General features: G+C 40.0%; 1 protein-coding gene across 4 annotated transcripts in view; it reads left to right on the top strand.

Annotated features, from left to right (window-relative positions):
* NIN (ninein) overlaps positions 1-20,409 on the top strand; it is a 176,171-nt gene that overhangs the window by 134,171 nt on the left and 21,591 nt on the right. For 3 of the 4 annotated variants that reach the window (XM_040332070.1, XM_040332073.1, XM_040332071.1), the window contains 5 exons: positions 1,933-2,079; positions 5,837-6,016; positions 8,027-8,176; positions 9,438-9,539; positions 14,535-14,708. In XM_040332070.1, the coding sequence (XP_040188004.1) occupies positions 1,933-2,079; positions 5,837-6,016; positions 8,027-8,176; positions 9,438-9,539; positions 14,535-14,708 (753 nt within the window). Of the gene's footprint in view, positions 1-1,932; positions 2,080-5,836; positions 6,017-8,026; positions 8,177-9,437; positions 9,540-11,465; positions 11,515-14,534; positions 14,709-20,409 lie in introns of those variants that run through there. The other variant, XM_040332072.1, reaches the window with a different exon arrangement.

The following is a 20,409-nucleotide window of genomic DNA, read 5'->3' as shown; positions in this document are numbered from 1 at the left end:
CAAATGTTATACATTAACTTAAAAAGAAAAAAGAAAGTTGAGAGGAAAAGGGAGGGAAAGAGAAAATAGTGAGAGAGTGAGTTCACAAGGTCCATTCAGGTACCAGGGCCTGAAACAGAGGGCTGAATGATTGGGAGGTGTATTTAGCATCCTGGGAACAGGACATGAAGGTAAAACTGCTTGGAGGAACACAAACATGGGTTCTCTAAACCTTTATTTTTCTAATCGAAATCTAAGAAAAAGGTTTTGGCGGCAACACAGGGAGAAGCCCGGGCAGTAGGGGGAATCAACACTGCATGTAGTGATTAGGGTGTGCCCAGGCACACCTATGCCCATGTCATGCATATGTGTTGAGGCACAGAAGGTGGGTTTTAATGCCATTCATATATGCCCATGAACAGTTAAAGTTTATGTGCCCAGCGTGTGCTCACTGCATACTCCCAGCACAATGATTGAGTGGTCATTGACAGCTCTTGGATATTGGTCATCATCAGAAGCCAGTAGAGCAGACTCCTGATCATTTGACCACTCTGACAGTCAATCAAAGGTCACAGGTTCAGGAAATCTGTCTTGTCCCCTCGGGCATGAAAACTCATTTAGTGGTTGGAAACCCTTTACAACCACTTTTACCTACAGGTAAGCCTAGATTAAAGCGGAGTTCCGGCCACAATTTCACTTTTTATATATAAATACCTCTGTAATGCACAAGCTTAATGTATTCTAGTAAAGTTAGTCTGTAAACTAAGGTCCATTTTGTTAGGTTGTTACAGCATTTAGACACTTTATAAAATAGAAATTGACTGGGGCCATCTTAAGTGTGGGCATCATGAAGCCAGACTGTATGATTTCCTGGATTTCAGCCTTGCAGATCAAGTTTCAGCACCTGTACTGTCCAAGTCACATGATTCTTTGAGACTGGGGAGTGCACAGACTCCTGGAAAGTTACACCCACTACATTCCCAGGAGTCTGTGCGGTGTAGGTTAGGAAGCTTAAGCACCTAGGTGCAGGAAGTGGGAAGATTAACTATTCTGCCTAGCAACAACACTTTGAAGGCATCTAAAAAAAAAAAGTTTCTTAAAGGACTAATGACATTTTTTTAAAACTACTGATGTAATGTTATATTTATGGGTGGTCTCAAAAATATTCCGATTGCACACCTTCCGGCAAAATGGCCAAGTAGTAAAAGGGTGCTGAAACGATCACCGGCTGGGAACCGGAAAGCAAATCATATATATATATACTCGCCAGCACACCAGGAATCATAACGTCCAAAGATTTAATGCATATCTATTATGTCAAAAAGAGCAACGTTTCGAGGCCACGCAGGACCTCTTGCCTGACGAAGAGGTCCTGCGTGGCCTCGAAACGTTGCTCTTTTTGACATAATAGATATGCATTAAATCTTTGGACGTTATGATTCCTGGTGTGCTGGCGAGTATATATATATATTTATGGGTGGAACTCCACTTTAAGACTTGCCTGTAGGTGCTCGCAATATCTCCCAAACCTCCATGGTTTAGGAGATATTTTCAAATGAGATGGGCGTTGATGTCTACGGCGCATGCGCCATACACAATGGCACAGGCCCACTTTAGAAACGGCGAGCGTGCCGTTTCTAAAGGAGATTGTACCTTGACTGGCGGCTCCCGCACTGTGATTGGCCGGAGATGCTATACCCTGGAAAGAAGATTGACGCTTTGTAGAACAGGGGACAACGGTGACATCGCATGCTTGGATTTCAGGTAAGTGACACGTAATGGGTAACTATGTGATGCATAGTAGCCCATTATGCTTTACCTTTGCAGGGAAACCGAGGAAGTAAAACCCATCAGGGTTTACTTCCTCTTTAAAGGGATGCTGGGTGGGAATGGGTTAAAGTTATTTCCTTTCATAATACAATATTATTTTTTATTTTTTTTTACCTTTTTTAGATCCAGAATCTGGAAGAGAGTTTGCAGAATGTCCATCTTCAGATGTCTCGCATCAAGTCTGATCTTCGTGTTGCACAGCAAGAGAAAGAGTCTCTGAAACAGGAAGTGATGTCATTGCACAAACAACTGCAAAATACTAATGCCAAGGTGACTAACTGTCTTCAGCAAATCTAAATTTATGTTTTGTATTTAAGCTTCTACAACCCCTGGCAAAAGTATGAAATCACCACTCTTGGAAAATATTAATTAAATCGTTTAATTGTGTAGAATATTTTTTTTATTATTTCAGACGTGCCTCCAAAACTATTTTTCATTTAACATTCCAACCTTCTGGCTTTAAGAAAAAACGAAAAGAAAAAAAATGTAGTCGGTTGCAACTGTTTTTGCAGATCAAGCAGAAATCACTGAATTCTGAGGAAAATATTATGGAATGTACTTTGCAATTCTTTGCTGTTCTAAAATTAAACATCAAATTACATCCTGAAAAAATGTCATCACCAAACATCCTTTCAATTGATGGAGTAAGAGAAGTGTCCAAAATCTCAATATAAACTTGTGCCTTTATGGAAGTTTTAATGACTGTGATCTCCCCCGTACCTTTGGCTGACATGCAACCCCCATATCATCAATGATTGTGAAAATTTGCATGTTTTCTTCAGGCGACCGTCTTCATATATTTCATATATTTGGAACAGCACCAAACAAAAGTTCCATCATCATCACCGTGCCCAATTCAAACTGGTGATTCATCGCTGAATATCACTTTTATCCAGTCATCCAGAGTCCATGGTTGCTTTTCTTTAGCCTACTGTAACCTTTTTTTTTTTTTTTTTTTTTTTTTTTTAGGTGTTAATTATGTATTTTTGTTTTAGCTTTTCTGTATGCAAATCCCATTTCCTTTAGCCGTTGTTTCGGTCACCAACATTGACTCCAGCTTCTGATTATTTGTTACTCATTTGTTTTTTTGTGCATTTTCTGTTTTCAAGGTATATTGCCTTGTTTTCTAGCTTGACACTTTGAGGTCCTTCCTTAGTCTACCAGAACGCTTCCCTTTAACTACCTTGCCATTTTATTTGTACTAACAAAAAGCATCATTAACACCTAAACCAAAAAAAACAAGGTTATAGTGGGCTGAAGAAAAGCAATCATGGACTGTGGATGACTGGATGGAAGTGATATTCAGCGATGAATCACCAAATCTGCATTGGGCAGGGTGATGATGCTGGAACTTTTGTTTGGTACCGTTCCAATGAAATGGATGAAGCTGACTGCCTGAAGAAAACATGCAAATTTCCACAATCATTGATGATATGGGGGTGCATGTCAGGTTGAGGTATGGGGGAGATGACGGTCATTAAATCTTCAATAAACGCACAAGTTTATATTGAGATTTTGGATACTTTTTCCATCAATTAAAAGGAGGTTTGGTAAAGATGACATAATTTTTCAGGATGTAATTTGAATTTTGTTTTTAGAACTAAAAGGAAAGTAGTGATTCCATAATATTTTCCTCAGAATTGAGTGATTACATATTTATTTTTTTCCCCCCTGCTTGATCTGTAAAAACAGTTGCAAGTGCCTACAGTTTTCTTTCTGAACATTTTTTTAGTATTCTTAAACCCAGAAGTTTGGAATGTTAAATGAAAATAGTTTTGAGGCATGTCCTGTAATTTTAGTTTTTTCTTCTACACAATTAAACACTTGAACATTGGAAATAAACCAGCCTATACAGATGACCATGTGGTTGCCATCATCCCTTGAAAATTTGGAGTGTGAAAACCTCTGAGGTTGGGATTGTGTGGGCAACAAAAAATATTCAAAACATGTAAAAAAAATATATACATTTAATATACACACACACACATACATATACATATATATATATATATATATATATATATATATATATATATATATATATATATATATATATATATATATATATATATATATATATATATATATATATATATATATATATATATATATATATATATATATATTAGTGCTGTCAGTTAAACGCGCTATTAACGGCGTTAACGCAAACCCACGTTAACGCCGTCAATTTTTTTATCGCGCGATTAACGAGGCGGCGTTCGGGGGTTATACCGGGATGATGCCTGCAGCCGCAGGCATCATCCCGGTACCGTTGTTTAGAGCGGGCGATCGGCTATCCAAACATAACAACCGATGCGGCTAAAAGCCGCTCGGTTGTTATGCCGGAGGAGCGGGAGGGGACATCCCCCCCCCCCCCCCCCCCCCTTCGCCGCTCTGACCGGGCCTCCCGTCCCACCGGGAGACCCGATCCTCCATCCGGCACCTTCTGTGTCCAGGCGGAGACTGACACTAAGCCGTAAGCGGCTTTGATTCAGTCTCCGCATTGAAACCACGGAAGCGACGTCATGACGTCACTTCCGGGTTTCTCGGCTGCCAATGGCGCCGGATTTAAAAAAGTACACAGTATTCAGAATCGCCGTTTTCGGCGATCTGAATACTTTGAAGTGCAAAGGAGGGCTCGGAGGTCTTTTAGACCCCCGATCCCTCCATAAAGAGTACCTGTCACCACCTATTGCTGTCACAAGGGATGTTTACATTCCTTGTGACAGCAATAAAAGTGATCAAAATGTAAAAAAATTTAAAAAACACAATTTAATATTATAAAAAAATAAAAAATAAATAAGAAACAAAAAAATATTTTTTTAAAGGGGAACCTCCTTAATGGCGCGATTAATCGTGAGTTAACTATGACATTTATGCGATTAATCGCGATTAAAAATTTTAATCGCTTGACAGCACTAATATATATATATATATATATATATATATATATATATATATATATATATATATATATATATATATATATATATATATATATATACACACACATACAATTTATTTATTTATTTTTAATATTTTTTGTTGCCCACACAATCCCAACCTCAGAGGTTTTCACACTCCAAACATTTGAACATTTTCCAAGAGTGGTGTTCCCATACATTTTGCCAGGGGTATTTAAAGCTGAACTCTAGTCACCTTCATTAAAGTATATTCTTCGGTAGCGACTTTTGTAAACGTAGCAGTGACATTGTTGCTGAGGTGTGGGAAGGGTCCACCCACTAAAAGCTACAGGAGGGAGGTGGGTGCAATAGGCAAGTGGGTAGGGGTAGGGTGCAGTGTTTAATTTAGTCGACTAAAACATTTTAGTCGACTAAATGAATACTATAGTTGACTAAAATACAACTAAAACAATTGAGATGACTAAAATATGACTAAAACGAAAATGCCATTTTGGTAAAAATACTAAAATGGGACTAAAACGCCATTTTAGTCAAGACTAAGACTAAAACTAAATTGAAATCTGACTTCAAAATGAACACTGATCTGTAGCGCATGTTTATACCTCAATAACATAAATAATAACACATTCAACTCTTCACTCCAGCAGTATATAATGAGTTTGGAAATAGTAGAGAAATGTTAACTAATGCATTACAATTTAATTACACCCATTAGATTTTAGAGGACTAAAATGAGTTTTAAGACGACTAAAACGTAGGACATTTTAGTCGACTAAAATCTACTGGAGATTTATTAGTTGACTAAATATGACTAAAACAATTGCAGAAAACTAAAATGGGACAAACTAAAATGCCATTTTAGTCCTAAGACCAAGACTAAAACCAGATTGAAATTTGCTGCCAAAATATACTGAATATTCTTGGCTGGTGTAGCACTGCAAGAGGGGAAAGATCAGAAGCATGGGCATTGAAACAAGAAGTTGGGGGGGGGGGGTGTGTCTCCTTTAACATGGTGGTGTTTATTTTTAATTTTTTTTCACTTAAAGATCATGCAGGTTTGCTTTAGTTCACTATTAACATGTAAATTATTTCCATCTCTCCAGAAACAGGTTTTGGAAATGGCCATACAATCCTCAGGGCTACAGAACCAGCATAAGAAGCAATACTGGGATGACCTGGAGCAACTGATGGAGCAAGAACAGCAGCTTCTGAGACAGGAGAATGAGCGACTGCAGAGGGAAGTGCATAATACAAAGTCTGACCTGGCACAAACCCGGGAGAAGGTAATGTGGGAAGCTTACCAGGAAAACTGGCCTTATGAGTTTAGCGGCGTGAGATGCCAATGAGGACCGATGTTCCCATTGGAGTGTGTACTTGCTGTAAAGATTACATTGAAGATTGTGCTTGAGAGCTACAGTATAGCCATTCCTGCACAGAGGAAAGGTAGGACTTTGGGGTTTATTTACTAAAGGCAAATCCACTTTGCACTACAAGTGCACTTGGAAAAGCAGTTGCTGTAGATCCGAGGGGACATGCAATGAAAATAAGCTGCGTTTTTGCTTGTACATGATTGGATGATAAAGTTGGCAGAGCTTTCCCCAATTTTAGCTCTTCCCCTCAGATTTACAGTGACTGCACTTGCAGTGCAGAGTGGATTTGCCTTTAGTAAATCAACTCCTTTGTTTCTAGCGGTGCCATTAAAGGGTAATGCGAAAGGATAATCTTGCCTTGCCCCATAGCAGTCTGTGCCTAGAGCAATTCTTAACCACCAGGCCAAGGCCTGCTGCCAAGCCACAGCCTCCTTTTTCAACTGGGGCCCCCTTGGAGCCCTGCGTTTCCAGAGTGCCCCCCCAAACCTCCCTCAGTGCCATTCAGAGCTTACAACCTGCAATAGTGTCCCAAACTTCCAGAAGTTTCCTACTAGCCCCTGTAGTCAACCCACAGCGTCACTGTAATGCTGTGAGCTCCCTGCAGAAACCCCAGCCCTTTCCGGAAACTCATATTCGTTAGGGCCACCAAGTTTTCTTTAATACCCTTCAAAACCCTTGTTACCCCTCCCCTATCCAGAGCCTTCTAGCATTTCTATACATAATTTGCTTTTTTGTTTCTTTACTGTTGGGACAGTATGTTGGAAGAATTTACTGGGCCCAGGTCTCAAGGTTGTGCACCGGTGTCTAGAGTAACACTGGGACAAAAGAAAAGGTGTAGACTATAGTTAAAAAAATCACATAATAAAGAAAAGGAAATTAACATGGGAAAAGGAAAGCTGGGCATGTTGGTCTTATGAAGAATTCTGATTGGCCATGCGTTATCGGCAGTCAACGAGTGTTTGACTTGGTGGTAGGTCATGCTACGGAAGTGCTTGATTGCAGATATGAAAAACTAAAAACACACCATAAATGCAAGGTGCAGTAGCTTGGGAGCTATCCATTTGTGTGTTTATCGACGGTTGCCTCCATGCTTCTCAAAATGTGCTTATGAAACTTCATTAAAGGGGTTGTAAAGGTTTGTTTTTTATTTTCTAATTCGGTTCCTTTAAATTAGTGCATTGTTGGTTTACTAACCTCTTCCTTTGATTTCCCTTCTAAATTTGTTTTTCTTTGTTTTGTTTGTCTGAATTTCTCACTTCCTGTTCCTCCTCAGTAAGTTGTTCTGGCTGACTAACCCCCAGCCAGAACGGCTCGGCTGATGGGGGCAAACTTACTGAGGAGAAACAGGAAGTGAGAAATTCAGACAAAGAAAACAAAGAAAAAATAAAATTTAGAAGGGAAATCGAAGGTAAGCGAGCCAACAATGCACTAGCTTAAAGGAACCTATTTAGAAAATAAAAAATGAACCTTTACAACTTTAATTGGTTTGGAGGTATTATTGGGTTTTGAACCAATGAAATTACCACAATTCAGCCCAAAACATTTTAGTTTTAGATGGTGAAGAGGGATTAGAACACCTGTCAAGTTTTTTTATTCTGTATTTGTCCTGACGAACATTATCGCTAAGAGTGAAAGCAAATCCTACATTTTGAGTTGTCCGAAAAATAAAGTGTAGAACTTCAAACACTATGGACGCTGGTTCATGTGACAACCAGGGATTTCTTCAAACTTTTTGTTGTGGCTATGGGACAGGACAATCTCCCCAGTGGGAAACGGATGGCAAAAACTAATTATTGGTTATAACTCTTTTTAATCTATCCAAAATGGAATGAAAAATATTGGCTTTAGTTCAACTTTAAAATTATATTTATTGTCCCCCTGATGTCACAGGTCTCAATGTTTTCTCCATTTATGTTGTTGTAGGTGCGGCAGCTTGAATCTACTGTAATCTCTTTGAAACACCAAAAACAGGGGAACCAGTCCAGCCTGGTGAAAGCCTTAGAACAAGAGAAGTCCAGCTTGAGAAGAGAGTGTGACCAGCTACAGCTAGAGCTAACCTCTGCAAACAGAAAGGTCTGTTCTTACAGCTAGCCTGCAATGAAGAATATGGGGGACATTTACTGAAACTGGAGCAGAGATAATCTGTGCATGGCAACCAATCGGCTTCTTCAGCTTGTTCATTTAAGTTTTGAAAATGAAAGATAGAAGCTGATTGGTTGCCCTGCACAGCTGCTCCACTTTCTCACATAGCTTTTAATGTGTTGGCAAATTATTGATCTAGTGAGTAAACTGCATTTGGAAACTGTTGTTGGCAGTGGGAGGAATGGTAGGGACAGGGTTATGTAATAACTTTGGAATACATATAGGACTGGATGAAATGAAAGTGTCGGTGTTGTCCATTGCAACCAGTTAAGATGCTTTTAGTGCAGGTTAGTAAATGCGAGTTAAACTGTTTGTGTGTTCACTAAAATTGAGTTCACTAATTAACAATTCCCTTTTTATGCACTTTAAGTTTAAAGTCGCAAATTTTTTTTGTGTATATATGTTACATTATCTGAACTTGTTCATGTGATGAACAATGATGGCAGAGTGAAGGAAGATGACTTGGCAATCTGATTCTCCTCCCCTCACTCTCCAACCACGGGCTAGGGGAGGGAAATGACCTGTACGTGTTCATACGCACGATCAGATTATCCAGCGGGAATTGTGTAGTGACAGGCTGTTGTCGGAAAATCCGACCGTTTGTATGCGCCATCAGACAATTGTCTGATTTCCCACGGACAAATGTGGGATAGCATGCTTTAAAATTGTCCGCCAACGATTGTGTGTTGTTGGATTATCCGATCGCGTGTACACACATTTGTCGGACAAGACACCAAAGTACAAACACGCATGCTCGGAAGCAATGCTCACCATAACACAACATTGGCAGAAGTTGCCCAAAGGGTGTCGCTAAAGAGCTGAAAAAACACTTTGTTTCGTGTTTGTTGGCTTGACAATTCCTGTAGGCAATATAAGTTCCTGGCCAACGCCCTTCAGACAAAAGTCCTACGATTTGTCTGATGAAAATCCGATCGTGTGTATGAGACTTTACTTGGCCTGTGAAAGTCGTCGGACCAGATGACCAGAAATACAATATTTTTGACAGTTCACTTAAATATTTTATGACTGGAGTCATATAGTATATTAATGTTGTCTTTTAGCCAGCCATTGAGTGGCACCCTTGTTGTCTTTTCACACATGATGCTATATGTAACTTGGCTGTTAATATAAAATAAGCACTTTAGTTGGGAGAGTGATATATACTCCTTGCCTGTATCATTCTTCATTTTAGATTAGTCAGCTGAACTCTCTCGAAAGAGAAATGGAAACCTTGAAAATGGAGAATGAAGGTTTACGGAAAAATCAGGGGAAATTTGATGATCATCTCGTGCAAGTAAGTGGATAAATATTCTGATTCATTATATATACATTGTCATCTTGTTTTGAGGATTTTTTCCTTTTAGATTAATTGGTCGTAGGAATTATTGAAGCAGTGGTTGTATCACCTTAGGGAAGTTGAATAAAGACATGACCTATAAGGCCTTGTGGGCTTCAAGCTTTACAGGGCCTTCAAACAAGCTTTATTGAAGTCCTTTAAAGGATAAGTTCACTTAAAAAAAAAAAAAATAGAATCAATAAATACAAAATGTTTTTTTTGCTTGTAAAAAAAAAAAATGTATTTATTTTTATGGGAGCCTAAACATTATTGTACACACGATCAGCGGGTGCCATGCAGGACTTCATACAAACTGTCAGTGTAAGCTGTCTGCCCATACATCAAATGGGCAGGCAGCTTCACAAATATGGGAAGAATCAATGAACTACTCGAGTGCTCATCAGCACTCTGGTAGTTCATTGAGAACTAGGCAAAGCCTGAGTAGGCACTTGAAGTTCATTGATTCACAGGGATTTGTGAATCAATGATGCAACCACATGGCCGCGCTCTTTCCAAATAGTTACAGCAGGTATGGGGAGAAGATCCACGGTCTGCTGTCACATGGGGATCAGCTGCAGGGTGGGGGAACATGTTTCACTCTAAAAATGGGTGGAACATATAACATGTTTCCGAAGGTGAACTCATCCTTTAAATTTTACGCATAGGCATGAATGAGATGCCCAAAAAAGAGAAGCTGTTGGGACTACAATGAAGAGGGGAAAACAAAAAAACTATTTGGATGGTGGTCTTTCTTTAAATGATCTTTTTGGAGGGAAGGTGCTTTTTTTTTTTGTATTTATTTTTTCCTGGCGCATGGAAAGCATTGCACCTGTGATCAGCAGATCACGGGTGCCATGCAGGGCTCCTGCAGACTTCTCAGTGTATCCGTGTGCTCGTACATTGGGCAGACAGATGTACACTGACAGGATAAATGAATGAACTACCAGAGCACTCAACTCATGGTAGTTCAAAGAAACGATTAAAGTCGGGTCACACTAGGGCGACATGACTTCCAGCACGACTTTCAGAGGCGACTCCGACACGACTTGAGCATGAACCACAGGGCGATCTGGGGCGATTTACAACACGACTTGACGTTGTCTCCAGGACAGGAGACTTTGCAGTGGCCAATCAAACAACAATCAGCTCTAGGGGAGGGAGGGGGAGGGAGAGGTTTGCCTGAGAAATGTATGTTATCTTCCTGGAAAGTCGCTTCGGTTAAGACAGTGATCAGACTTGGAGGAGACTTCCATTGAAATCAATGGGTACAAATCGCCTACAAGTCGGATTGAAGTAGTACAGGAACTTCTTTTTGAAGTCGGAGCGACTCGAGTCGTGTGTATTAACACCGCTCCCATTCACTTGCATTGTTTTTCTCGACAGCGCGACTTGGGACGACTTGAGGCGACTTTAAGTCGCCCCAGTGTGAACCGGCTCTTAGCCGACAGCCCCCAAGGCTGTCAGTACTTATTTCCCATTCAGAGGACTGAGAATGAATGATGCGGCCAGGTGGGTGAAGATCAAGTACTGATTTTGGATGAAAAGACCTGGCTTCCAATTCATCCCAAATGTTCAGTAGGGTTGAGGTCAGGGCACTATGAAGGCCATACCAAACTCCTCAAACCATCTCGTCATGGAACTGGCTTTGTGTACAGAGGCATTGTTAAACAGGAAAGGTAACCAAACTGTTACCACAAGGTTGGAAGTGGACAGTTGACTAAAATGTATTTGTATATCGAAGCATTACCAGTACCCTTTACAGGGGAAGTTGTCACATGACAGTGATTTGTTGTATTGCAGTTTAATGTGTTCAAATTTTTTTCCCCCCAAACATATGAAATGTTGTATTTGTGTCTCCCTGTTTTGTGCCTTCCCTGTGTATAGACCTCAGGAAATCTCAGAGATGGGTGCAGTTCTGATTCTGAGATCGATGGTAAAGTTTTATCAATGCTATTGCTGTAACACTGCATGCCCATGCGTCCTTCATGGTGTTCATATTCCATCACTCTTATCAAGTCACAAGACTCAACATCTACATCGATCTTGTCTAGCATGTCATGGTGTTAAAAGCCATAAAAATATTGGATTCATGTAAGAGCTTTCTACTTAATCTCAATGTAGGAAACCGGCGGTTACACCTCAAGTTGGTGACTAAAGCTGGCCATACATTTTTTTTTTTTTTTTTTTGATGAACTGGTCAAAAATTTGATTAGTGGGTGGCCCTGTCAGCCCCTCTTCATTCTGCTTAAAAAAAAAATGTTGCTGTTGTTTTTGCCTTCTTGGAGAGCTTTTTCTTCATTCCCTGTTCAGTGACTGGGACAGAAGTGAGTGAAAACATTGAGGTGAATAACATTTCCTCACTCCATTCAAAACTTATAAAAAAGGATATCAAATTGGGCTTTAAAATATTAAACTATAACTAAATTTTAACACCTGTGTGTAGCTAGTCCTTCTTTTTTTTTTTTATATATATATATACACACATAATAAAGCAATGGTGGATTTGTGGGTGGATGGTGGTGCTGGTGCTGGTCTCCCCCTTTTTTTTTTTTTTTATAAAGGTTTGGGCTGCTTTAGTAGAAATGATACCCGAATGGGGAGGAGCACCCAGTGTCCAAAATTATGCAACTGATAATGGTAGAATCCAAACATTTAGTAAACGAATAAAAAAGTGCAGATCTAGCCAACACGTTTTGGAGGAACTGCCTCCCCCTTCTTTTGAGCTGTTGGTACACACTAATGAAGATGCGTGGGCTCTGTGGTAGTAGCAGAATTTCTTATGACAGAAGGCCAGCTAGTATAGTGCAGAGGCAACAAGCTGCCTCTGCACCACACAAGCCAGCATTCTACCATTACAAGAAATTCTGGTACTACCATGAAACCCACCCACCCCCATTAGTGTGCAACAGCTCGGAAGGAGGGATAGATAGATAGATAGATAGATAGATAGATAGATAGATAGATAGATAGATAGATAGATAGATAGATAGATAGATAGATAGATAGATAGATAGATAGATAGATAGATAGATAGATAGAGAGATAGATAGATAGATAGATAGAGAGAGAGATAGATAGATAGAGAGATAGATAGATAGAGAGATAGAGAGATATTTATATATTCATTCATTCATGGGACTATTCTTACAGTGGGAATCTATCCTGTGGACTCAAACTAATAATAAAAAATATTTATAAAATATTTTGCAATGCAACTTCCCATGATACCAATAAAACCTAACTGAGGTTTTAACTATTTGTTCCTCCATTCAAGAGAAAAAAAAAAGTGGATGGAATTGGGCTTTAAATCCACTAGAAAGGCATTTTAGCACTTATGTATGGCCACCCCTTTACCAATTGGACAGCCTTATGTAGGGAGGACTTGACATTACAACGCAATGTCTCCTTTGTTATAAAGCTGCACTGAAGAGGTGGTCATAAGGATGGATAGGGTCTGGTTCTGGAGAAGAGTCTTTCCAATTTAGTTACGGTGCTAGTTTGATTTAACAATTTTAAGGACTTTTTAGAATTTTAAAGCAATGCTCATGCTTTGTATTTTTATTTCCAATGGGCATGTTAAATTTTAACCAGTCATAAGGCTAGGTATTGGTTGACCGCAGCATTTTGTAGTAGTGTGTTGCATGGTTTTTGGTGTGTGGTGTATAGTGTCTGATATGTAGTGACCCCATTGCTGCACGATCGTTCAAACATTTTCTCTTTGTGGACACTGCAGATAATTGAAAAAAATTATGTTCAAAGCAAAAAAAAAAAATCAAATTTCTAGCTTCTTATTTCTTGGAAAGTCTACTGGTGCTATTTTCCTACATAATTTTGTTTTTCTGCTGCTGGCCAAAACAAAGGACTTTCCCATCACATCATCATTTGGCGTTATAGTATTGGAACTGGAAATCCCTAGTGGACCTTTCACCATTGGGGTCCCTGAGATACAGTTGTGCTCAATAGTTTGCATACCCTGGTAGAAATCATGGCATTGATATTGAAAATATGACTATTCCAAAAAAAACTTTTCTTTACAATTAAGATCACTTGAAACTATTTATTATCATGGTTGTTTGGCTCCTTTTTAAAATCATAACAGAAATCACCCAAATGGCCCTGATCAAAAGTTGACCCTGATCAACAGGCTTAAATAGCAACCATGTGTACTAACCATCGGTTTGGACCTATCGGGCAGCGGTCCATCGGTTCGATTTTAAAGCAAGTTCTAAAATTTTTGACCAAAGGACAACGAACCGATGGGCCATACGCACGGTCGGTTTGGACAGATGAAACTGGACTTCAGTCCGCTTTCATCAGTTTGGACCGACCGTGTGTACGCGGCCTCACAGAACTCGATGGCTGCTCCTTTTGTGCACCTTCCCTGTTTATAAACTGAGCCATTTACTTAGTTCACTGCTTTATAAAATACAAGGATGGCAAAAGACTTGATAACCTCAATAATAGCCATGACAGGTGGACAGAGCTGGGAATTCAAGTGAAGACTTCTGGCAGCCAATTGCTAATGTAACCAGCCTACATTCATTCAAACTGAAATGGCAGCTTGCGTAGAATTATCGTTTTAAGAAATGAGGGTCTTGCTTATGGCAAACTGACTCTAGTGTATGTATGTGCGTGTATGTGTGTGTGTGTGTGTGTGTGTGTGTGTGTGTGTATATGTATATGTATATGTATATATATATATATATATATATATATATATATATATATATTAATGTGTGTGTGTGTGTGTTTATTTTTTATGCAGCTATAGAATAGAGTGTGTGTGTGTGTATATGTGTTTTTTTTCATTGCTAATGTGTTTTCAAAGATATACAAAGTTTAACAAGCAATCAGAAATTATCTATTTGGTACTACATTGACACTGCTCTTTAACATGCTTTTCTGAAAGCCTAGGGGTGGAGAGTAATAGATCTTGTACTGTCTGTACTGCAGATGCTGCACTCACCGACCAGCCTGAGCCATAGCCACTCTCAGCAGCAAGCTTGTGCCACCGTGCCACGCGATCAGTACTTGCAGCTCCAGCAACAATTTCAGCAGGCAGAGCGGAGTAACCAGCAGCTGCGGGCGGCTCTGGATAACCGCAGCGCCGATGGCAATTCTCCACAGGTAAGTGTACTTTCTATCCTTCCACCCTTTTATTTTTTATACACATACAGTCTACACCTTTTTAGTAAAATTTTTCTCTGGTTATGCCAGTTTTCTATAAAGATTGATTCATTCATCGTAGCATGAAGTCATTGGACAACTACATTGGTGCATTTCACCCATCATTCTGCAAGTGATTTTGTACAATGCATGGCAAATCCCCTGTATTAGTCTCAAAGCAACATTTGCTCTTTTTAGTGACCATTTTTGACTTTCATTGCAATTTTATAATTTTTTTTTTCCAGCAGTTAAGATATTTTCTTTTTAGTAAAAGGATAATCTTAAAATGCACCCGTGGCCAGACTATGGACATTAAAGTATTTATATTAACAAGCAACGCAAAGGAGTTTTAAAAGAAACCCTCGCTGACCTCTTTGTAGCTGCAGGTATTGTAGATAAATTAATCTTCAAAGTTCAAAGCAGAAGCACTGAAATGGCAGTTCCTCTTTTAGACTCTGAACAGCTTACATGAGAGGGCAGGCAGAATTTTTTTTTTTTTTAAGTCTTAAATGATTAATTACCCCACAATAGGTACACGCCAACAGTTTTCCGAACTTTGCAGCAAACACTAATGCATTCTGTTGGGGGGACGCAAATCTTCTTCAGTTCTGGATTTTTGTAGGGCAGGTAACCTATAAGAAACAAAGGTTGGCTTAGGGGACATGTTGCCAATGTCAAGGTTATTCTTTCAAATGATTTGCACTTGTGACTCAGCTGACTTGGGGCAAAATCTATGCACTGCATCATAAGAATTTTCTTATGTCTGGCAGTTCACCTGTGAATTTTTCGGCTAAAAGTTCATGAACTTTGGGAATTTTCTTCAAAAACATAGACTAACCCCAAACTAATTTGTACCCCACTGTAGCTACAGCGGTCAGTAAGGGCTTGTTTTAAAGTGGTTTTATTGCTTAGTTAAATGCATTACAAGTGTTTTATCTAGCGCAGACAATTTACACAGTGCTTTTTCTTATATTGTAGACCAGGCATATGCAATTGGCGGACCTTCAGCTGTTGCAAAACTACAAGTCCCATCATGCCTCTGTCTCTAGGTGTCATGCTTGTGGCTGTCTTGCTATGCCTAATGGGACTTGTAGTTCTGCAACAGCTGGAGGTCCGCTAATTGAATATCCCTGTTGTAGACCATTATACTTTGTGTATTTAGAAACTGCCCTGGCTCGTTTTTAAACCATATACTAAGTAGGCTAGAACCAGCAGCTTATTACAGGTTTTAATAAAGCATGAGCAATTTACACAGTGCTTTACATACCATACATTTACAACAGTCCCTGCCCTCAAGAGATATACAGTCTAAGGTCCCTATCTTGCATGCATACACACACACTAGGGACAACTTTAAACTGGAGCCAATTGACCTACCAGCATTTGGAATGTGGGAGGATACCAGAAGAAACAACACAAACTCTAAGCAGGTCATCCTGTGGTTGAGATTTCCAACTGATGACCCTAGTGCTGCAGTGCTATTAACTAAGCCACATAAGTAAAAATACTATACTCTTAATATCCATAGTCTTTGCACGGGTACTTTTTTCCCCTTGTTTGTCTCTTAATGGGCCATCCTTAGGGAATGATCACTCACGCCCTACTTTAAAATGAATCTTTGCAAGAATTCATGTTACTCAACATCAGCATGACCTACAGAGATGGTAATTGTTTTAAAGTGGCCTAATAATGAGCCTTTCAAGTGTAATTCTAGTCAAATTCTAACGAGGACTAAACCTACTCCCATCCCCATTCTAAGACAATTCTGTCGACCCTGTGAAAGAAAAGATGCTTATACTTGCCTATTCCTGAAGTTGCTCTTATCCATTCACCAGATCAGGTGCCAGAACCAGCTTCAGTGTAGAGGAGAGGCAGATCCTGGACAATAACAGCAGCTATAGGCTTACTATCGGGCAGACGTTGTTGTCTGTCCCTCCTCTACACAGAAGCCTGCACTGGGACCCAATCATGTGACTAGAGAGGCTTCAGAATTGGATAAGCATAAGTATCTTTTCTTTCACAGAGTAGATCGAATAGTCCTCCTAGAATGGAAGTGGGAGTAGGTTAAGCCTTAGTTAGAATTTTACTGTAATTGCACTTTAAAAGATGAGGCACCCTTATGCAAAATACCAACAGGAACGCAAGTTATGTATTGGCCCCACCTCCTACCAACTCCAGCATTTCACTGTTGGACCTTCAATATGATGAGCAACACTACTGAACAATGGTGCGTGGGGTACAAAAATATGATACAGCCTACTAAAGTGCCCAGGGTTTTGTGGGTTCCAAGCCCATGTTTTAAGATGACCAATGGTAAATTCAGGCAACTCCTAGATGCTTCCATTTACATAATATTTGAACATACTGGTCTTGTAGCAGACAGTTCATATGCAGTGGGGAAAATAATAATTTGATCCCCTGCAGATTTTGTAAGTTTGACCATTTAGAAAGAAATGAAGAGTCTACGTTTTTCATAGGGTTGTTTTTAAATGATAGCGACAGAACATCAACTAAAAATCCAGAAAAAACACAATACAAATTGAGTTGCAGCTCAGTGAGTAAAATAAGTATTTGATCCCCGCGCAAAACAGGACTTGGTACTTGGTGGAGAAACCCTTGTTGACAAGCACAGAGGGTTAGATGTTTTTTGTAGTTACCAGGTTTGCACACATCTCAGGAGGGATTTTGGTCCCCTTTTTTTCTTTACAGATCTTCTCTAAATCCTTAATGTTTCTTGGCTGTTGTCGCTTGGCAACTCAGTTTTTGCTTCCTCCATACATTTTCTATAGGATTAAGGTCTGGAGACTGGCTAGGCCCCACTCCATGACTTTGATGTGCTTCTTGAGCAGCTGCTTTTTTGCCATGGCAGTTTATTTTGGATCATTGTCATGCTGGAAGACTCCAAGATTTTACAATACATGGCCCCTGTCCATTGGCCCCTCAATGCGACAAAGTTTGCCTGTACCTTTTAGCAGAGAAACTGCCATAAAGCATAATATTTCCACCTCTGTGCTTGACTGTAGGGATGGTGTTCTTGGGGTCATAGTAAGCACTTTTCTTCCTCCAAACATGGCGAGTCAAGTTAATGCTCAATTTTGGTCACATCTGAGCACTTTCTCCCAATCCTTCTCTGAATCATTTAGATGTTCAGCAAACTTCAGACATGTGCCTTCTTGAAGAGGGTACTTTGACGTGTTTGGAGGAAGAAAATTGCTTATTATGACCATAAGAACACCATCCCTACAGTCGAGGTAGAAACATTAAGCAAAACATGACTTGGTACTTGGCTATATACCCCACTGCTTGCTGTTTTTTGTAGTGCCTTCTTTCCTTTACCATTAAAATGCTACCTTTTTAAGGCTTTTTGGTGTGCGGTTGTCCATATCTTCTTTCCATGTTTTTGACTTTGTACTTGGTGGAGAAACCCTTGCTGGCAAGCACAGAGGTAAGTCATTTCTGTTTGTTGGTTACCAGGTTTGCACACATCTCAGGAGGGATTTTGGTCCACTCTTTACAGATCTTTAAATTCTTAGTTTCTTGGCTGTCACTTGGCAACTCAATTCCAGCTCCTTCCATAAATTTTCTATAGGATTAAGGTCTGGGGCTGTTTCTCTGCTAAAGGTACAAGCTGACTTTGCCACATTGAAGGGCCAAAGAACGTGGCCATGTATTGTAAAATTGTCAATGAGAACCTTCTTTCCTGAGCCAGAACACTGAAAATGGATCGTGGATGTGTCTTTCAGCATGACCCAAAACTTACCGCCAAGGCAACAAAGGAGAGGCTCAAGAAAAGGCACATTAGGGTCATGGAGGTCCAGCCAGTCTCCCAGACCTTAATCTTATTGAAAACTTATAGAAGAAGCTAAAACATCGATTTTTCAAGCTACAGCCAAGAAACCTTAAGGATTTAGAAGATCTGTAAAGGAGAGGACCAAAATCCCTCCTGAGATGTGTGCAAGCCTGGTAACCAACAAGAAATGTCTTACCTCTGTGCTTGAGAACAAGGGTTTCTCCACCAAGTACCAAGTCATGTTTTGCTTAGGGATCAAATACTTATGATACAAATGTTATAAAAAGAGTTGCAGTTAAAGCGGGGGTTCACCCTAAAAAAAATTCTAACATTACAATGAGCTGACCTGTGACACGGACATTATGCTGGTCTTTTTTTTTTTTTCCCGTACATACCATTTATCTGTATTTTCTCCCCGGATTCCCCACAGGAGTGGGCGTTCCTATTCACAGGGTAAGTGATTGACGTTCTTCCGACCGGCGCATACAGCGCGTCACGAGTTGCCGAAAGAAGCCGAACGTCGGTGCGCAGGCGCCGTATAGAGCCGACCCGACGTTGGGTTTCTTTCGGCAACTCGTGACGCACTGTATGCGCCGGTCGGAAAAACGTCAATCACTTACCCTGTGAATAGGAACGCCCACTCCCGCGGGAAATCCAGGGAGAAAATACAGATAAAACGGTATGTACGGAAAAAAAAGACCAGCATAATGTCCGTGTCACAGGTCAGCTCATTGTAATGTTAGAATTTTTTTTTAGGGTGAACCCCCGCTTTAAAGCGGTGTTTCACCCTGCAGAACAACTTTTTAGCATAAAATTAGGCATAGTAGCGCGAGCTACAGTATGCCTGTCTTAATTTTTTTATTCCCGTACTCACTGTTATATAGTACATAGAAGATTCCGACTGCCCGCGGGGAATGGGCGTTCCTTTCAAGAGGGAGGGTGATTGACGGCCGGCTCTGGCACGTCACGCTCCCCCGAAGACAGCCGGAGTAGGTCTCGGCTCTTCACGGCGCCTGCGCACAGACTATGCGCAGGCGCCATGAAGAGCCAAGCCTATTTCGGCTATTTCCGGAGAAGCGTGACGTGCCAGAGCCGGCCGTTAATCACCTTCCGTCTGGATTGGAACGCCCATTCCCCGTGGGCAGTCGGAATCTTCTATGTACGATTACACAGTGAGTACGGGGGTAAAAAAATTAAGACAGGCATACTGTAGCTCGCGCTACTATGCCTAATTTTATGCTAGAAGAAAAAAAAGTTTTTTTTTTTTTTTTTCTAGGGTGAACCCCCGCTTTAAGTAAAATTCTCTTTTTTCTGTATTTTTGGTTGATATTCTGTCTCTAGCATTTAAAATACACCTAAGATTTATGTTTGCTGTGTTTTAAAGTAACCATCTAATTGTCAACGTAACCTGTTGAATTTATTCTGCAAATAAAATATTTTGTAAAAGAAAATACATCCATGATATAAATTTAAAGACTCTATTTCTTCGTAAATGGGCAAACGTACAAAATCTGCAGGGGATCAAATAAATAATTTCCCCACTGTCTGTCTATCTTGTGGACCAGCATGTGGTGCTCTTACCAACAATTCAAGCAGTAGAGTCACATTGTGGTACTTAATCTAATTTTGCACTAAACTCAGATTAAACCAAATTTACACTGGTCAAGACAAACATGGTAACTGCCATTTCGAACTTGCTTTTGAACTTGCAAGTTTTAAATCTGTTATCTTTCATTTTTAACTTGGAGAGCCACTGACGTGGGGCAGGCACATGCATATCAGGAGTCCACCACCATATTTATGTCCTTCCAGTCAAAATCTGTCGCCCTAGGACAAATGCCCATAGAGTTTTAAAACCTAAAACACTCTTGC

The sequence above is a fragment of the Rana temporaria genome, chromosome 13, assembly GCF_905171775.1.
Source record: "Rana temporaria chromosome 13, aRanTem1.1, whole genome shotgun sequence".
Taxonomy (NCBI): Eukaryota; Metazoa; Chordata; class Amphibia; order Anura; family Ranidae; genus Rana; species Rana temporaria.
Note: the sequence above shows the minus strand (reverse complement) of the source record. Positions and strands in the feature narration are given on the sequence as shown.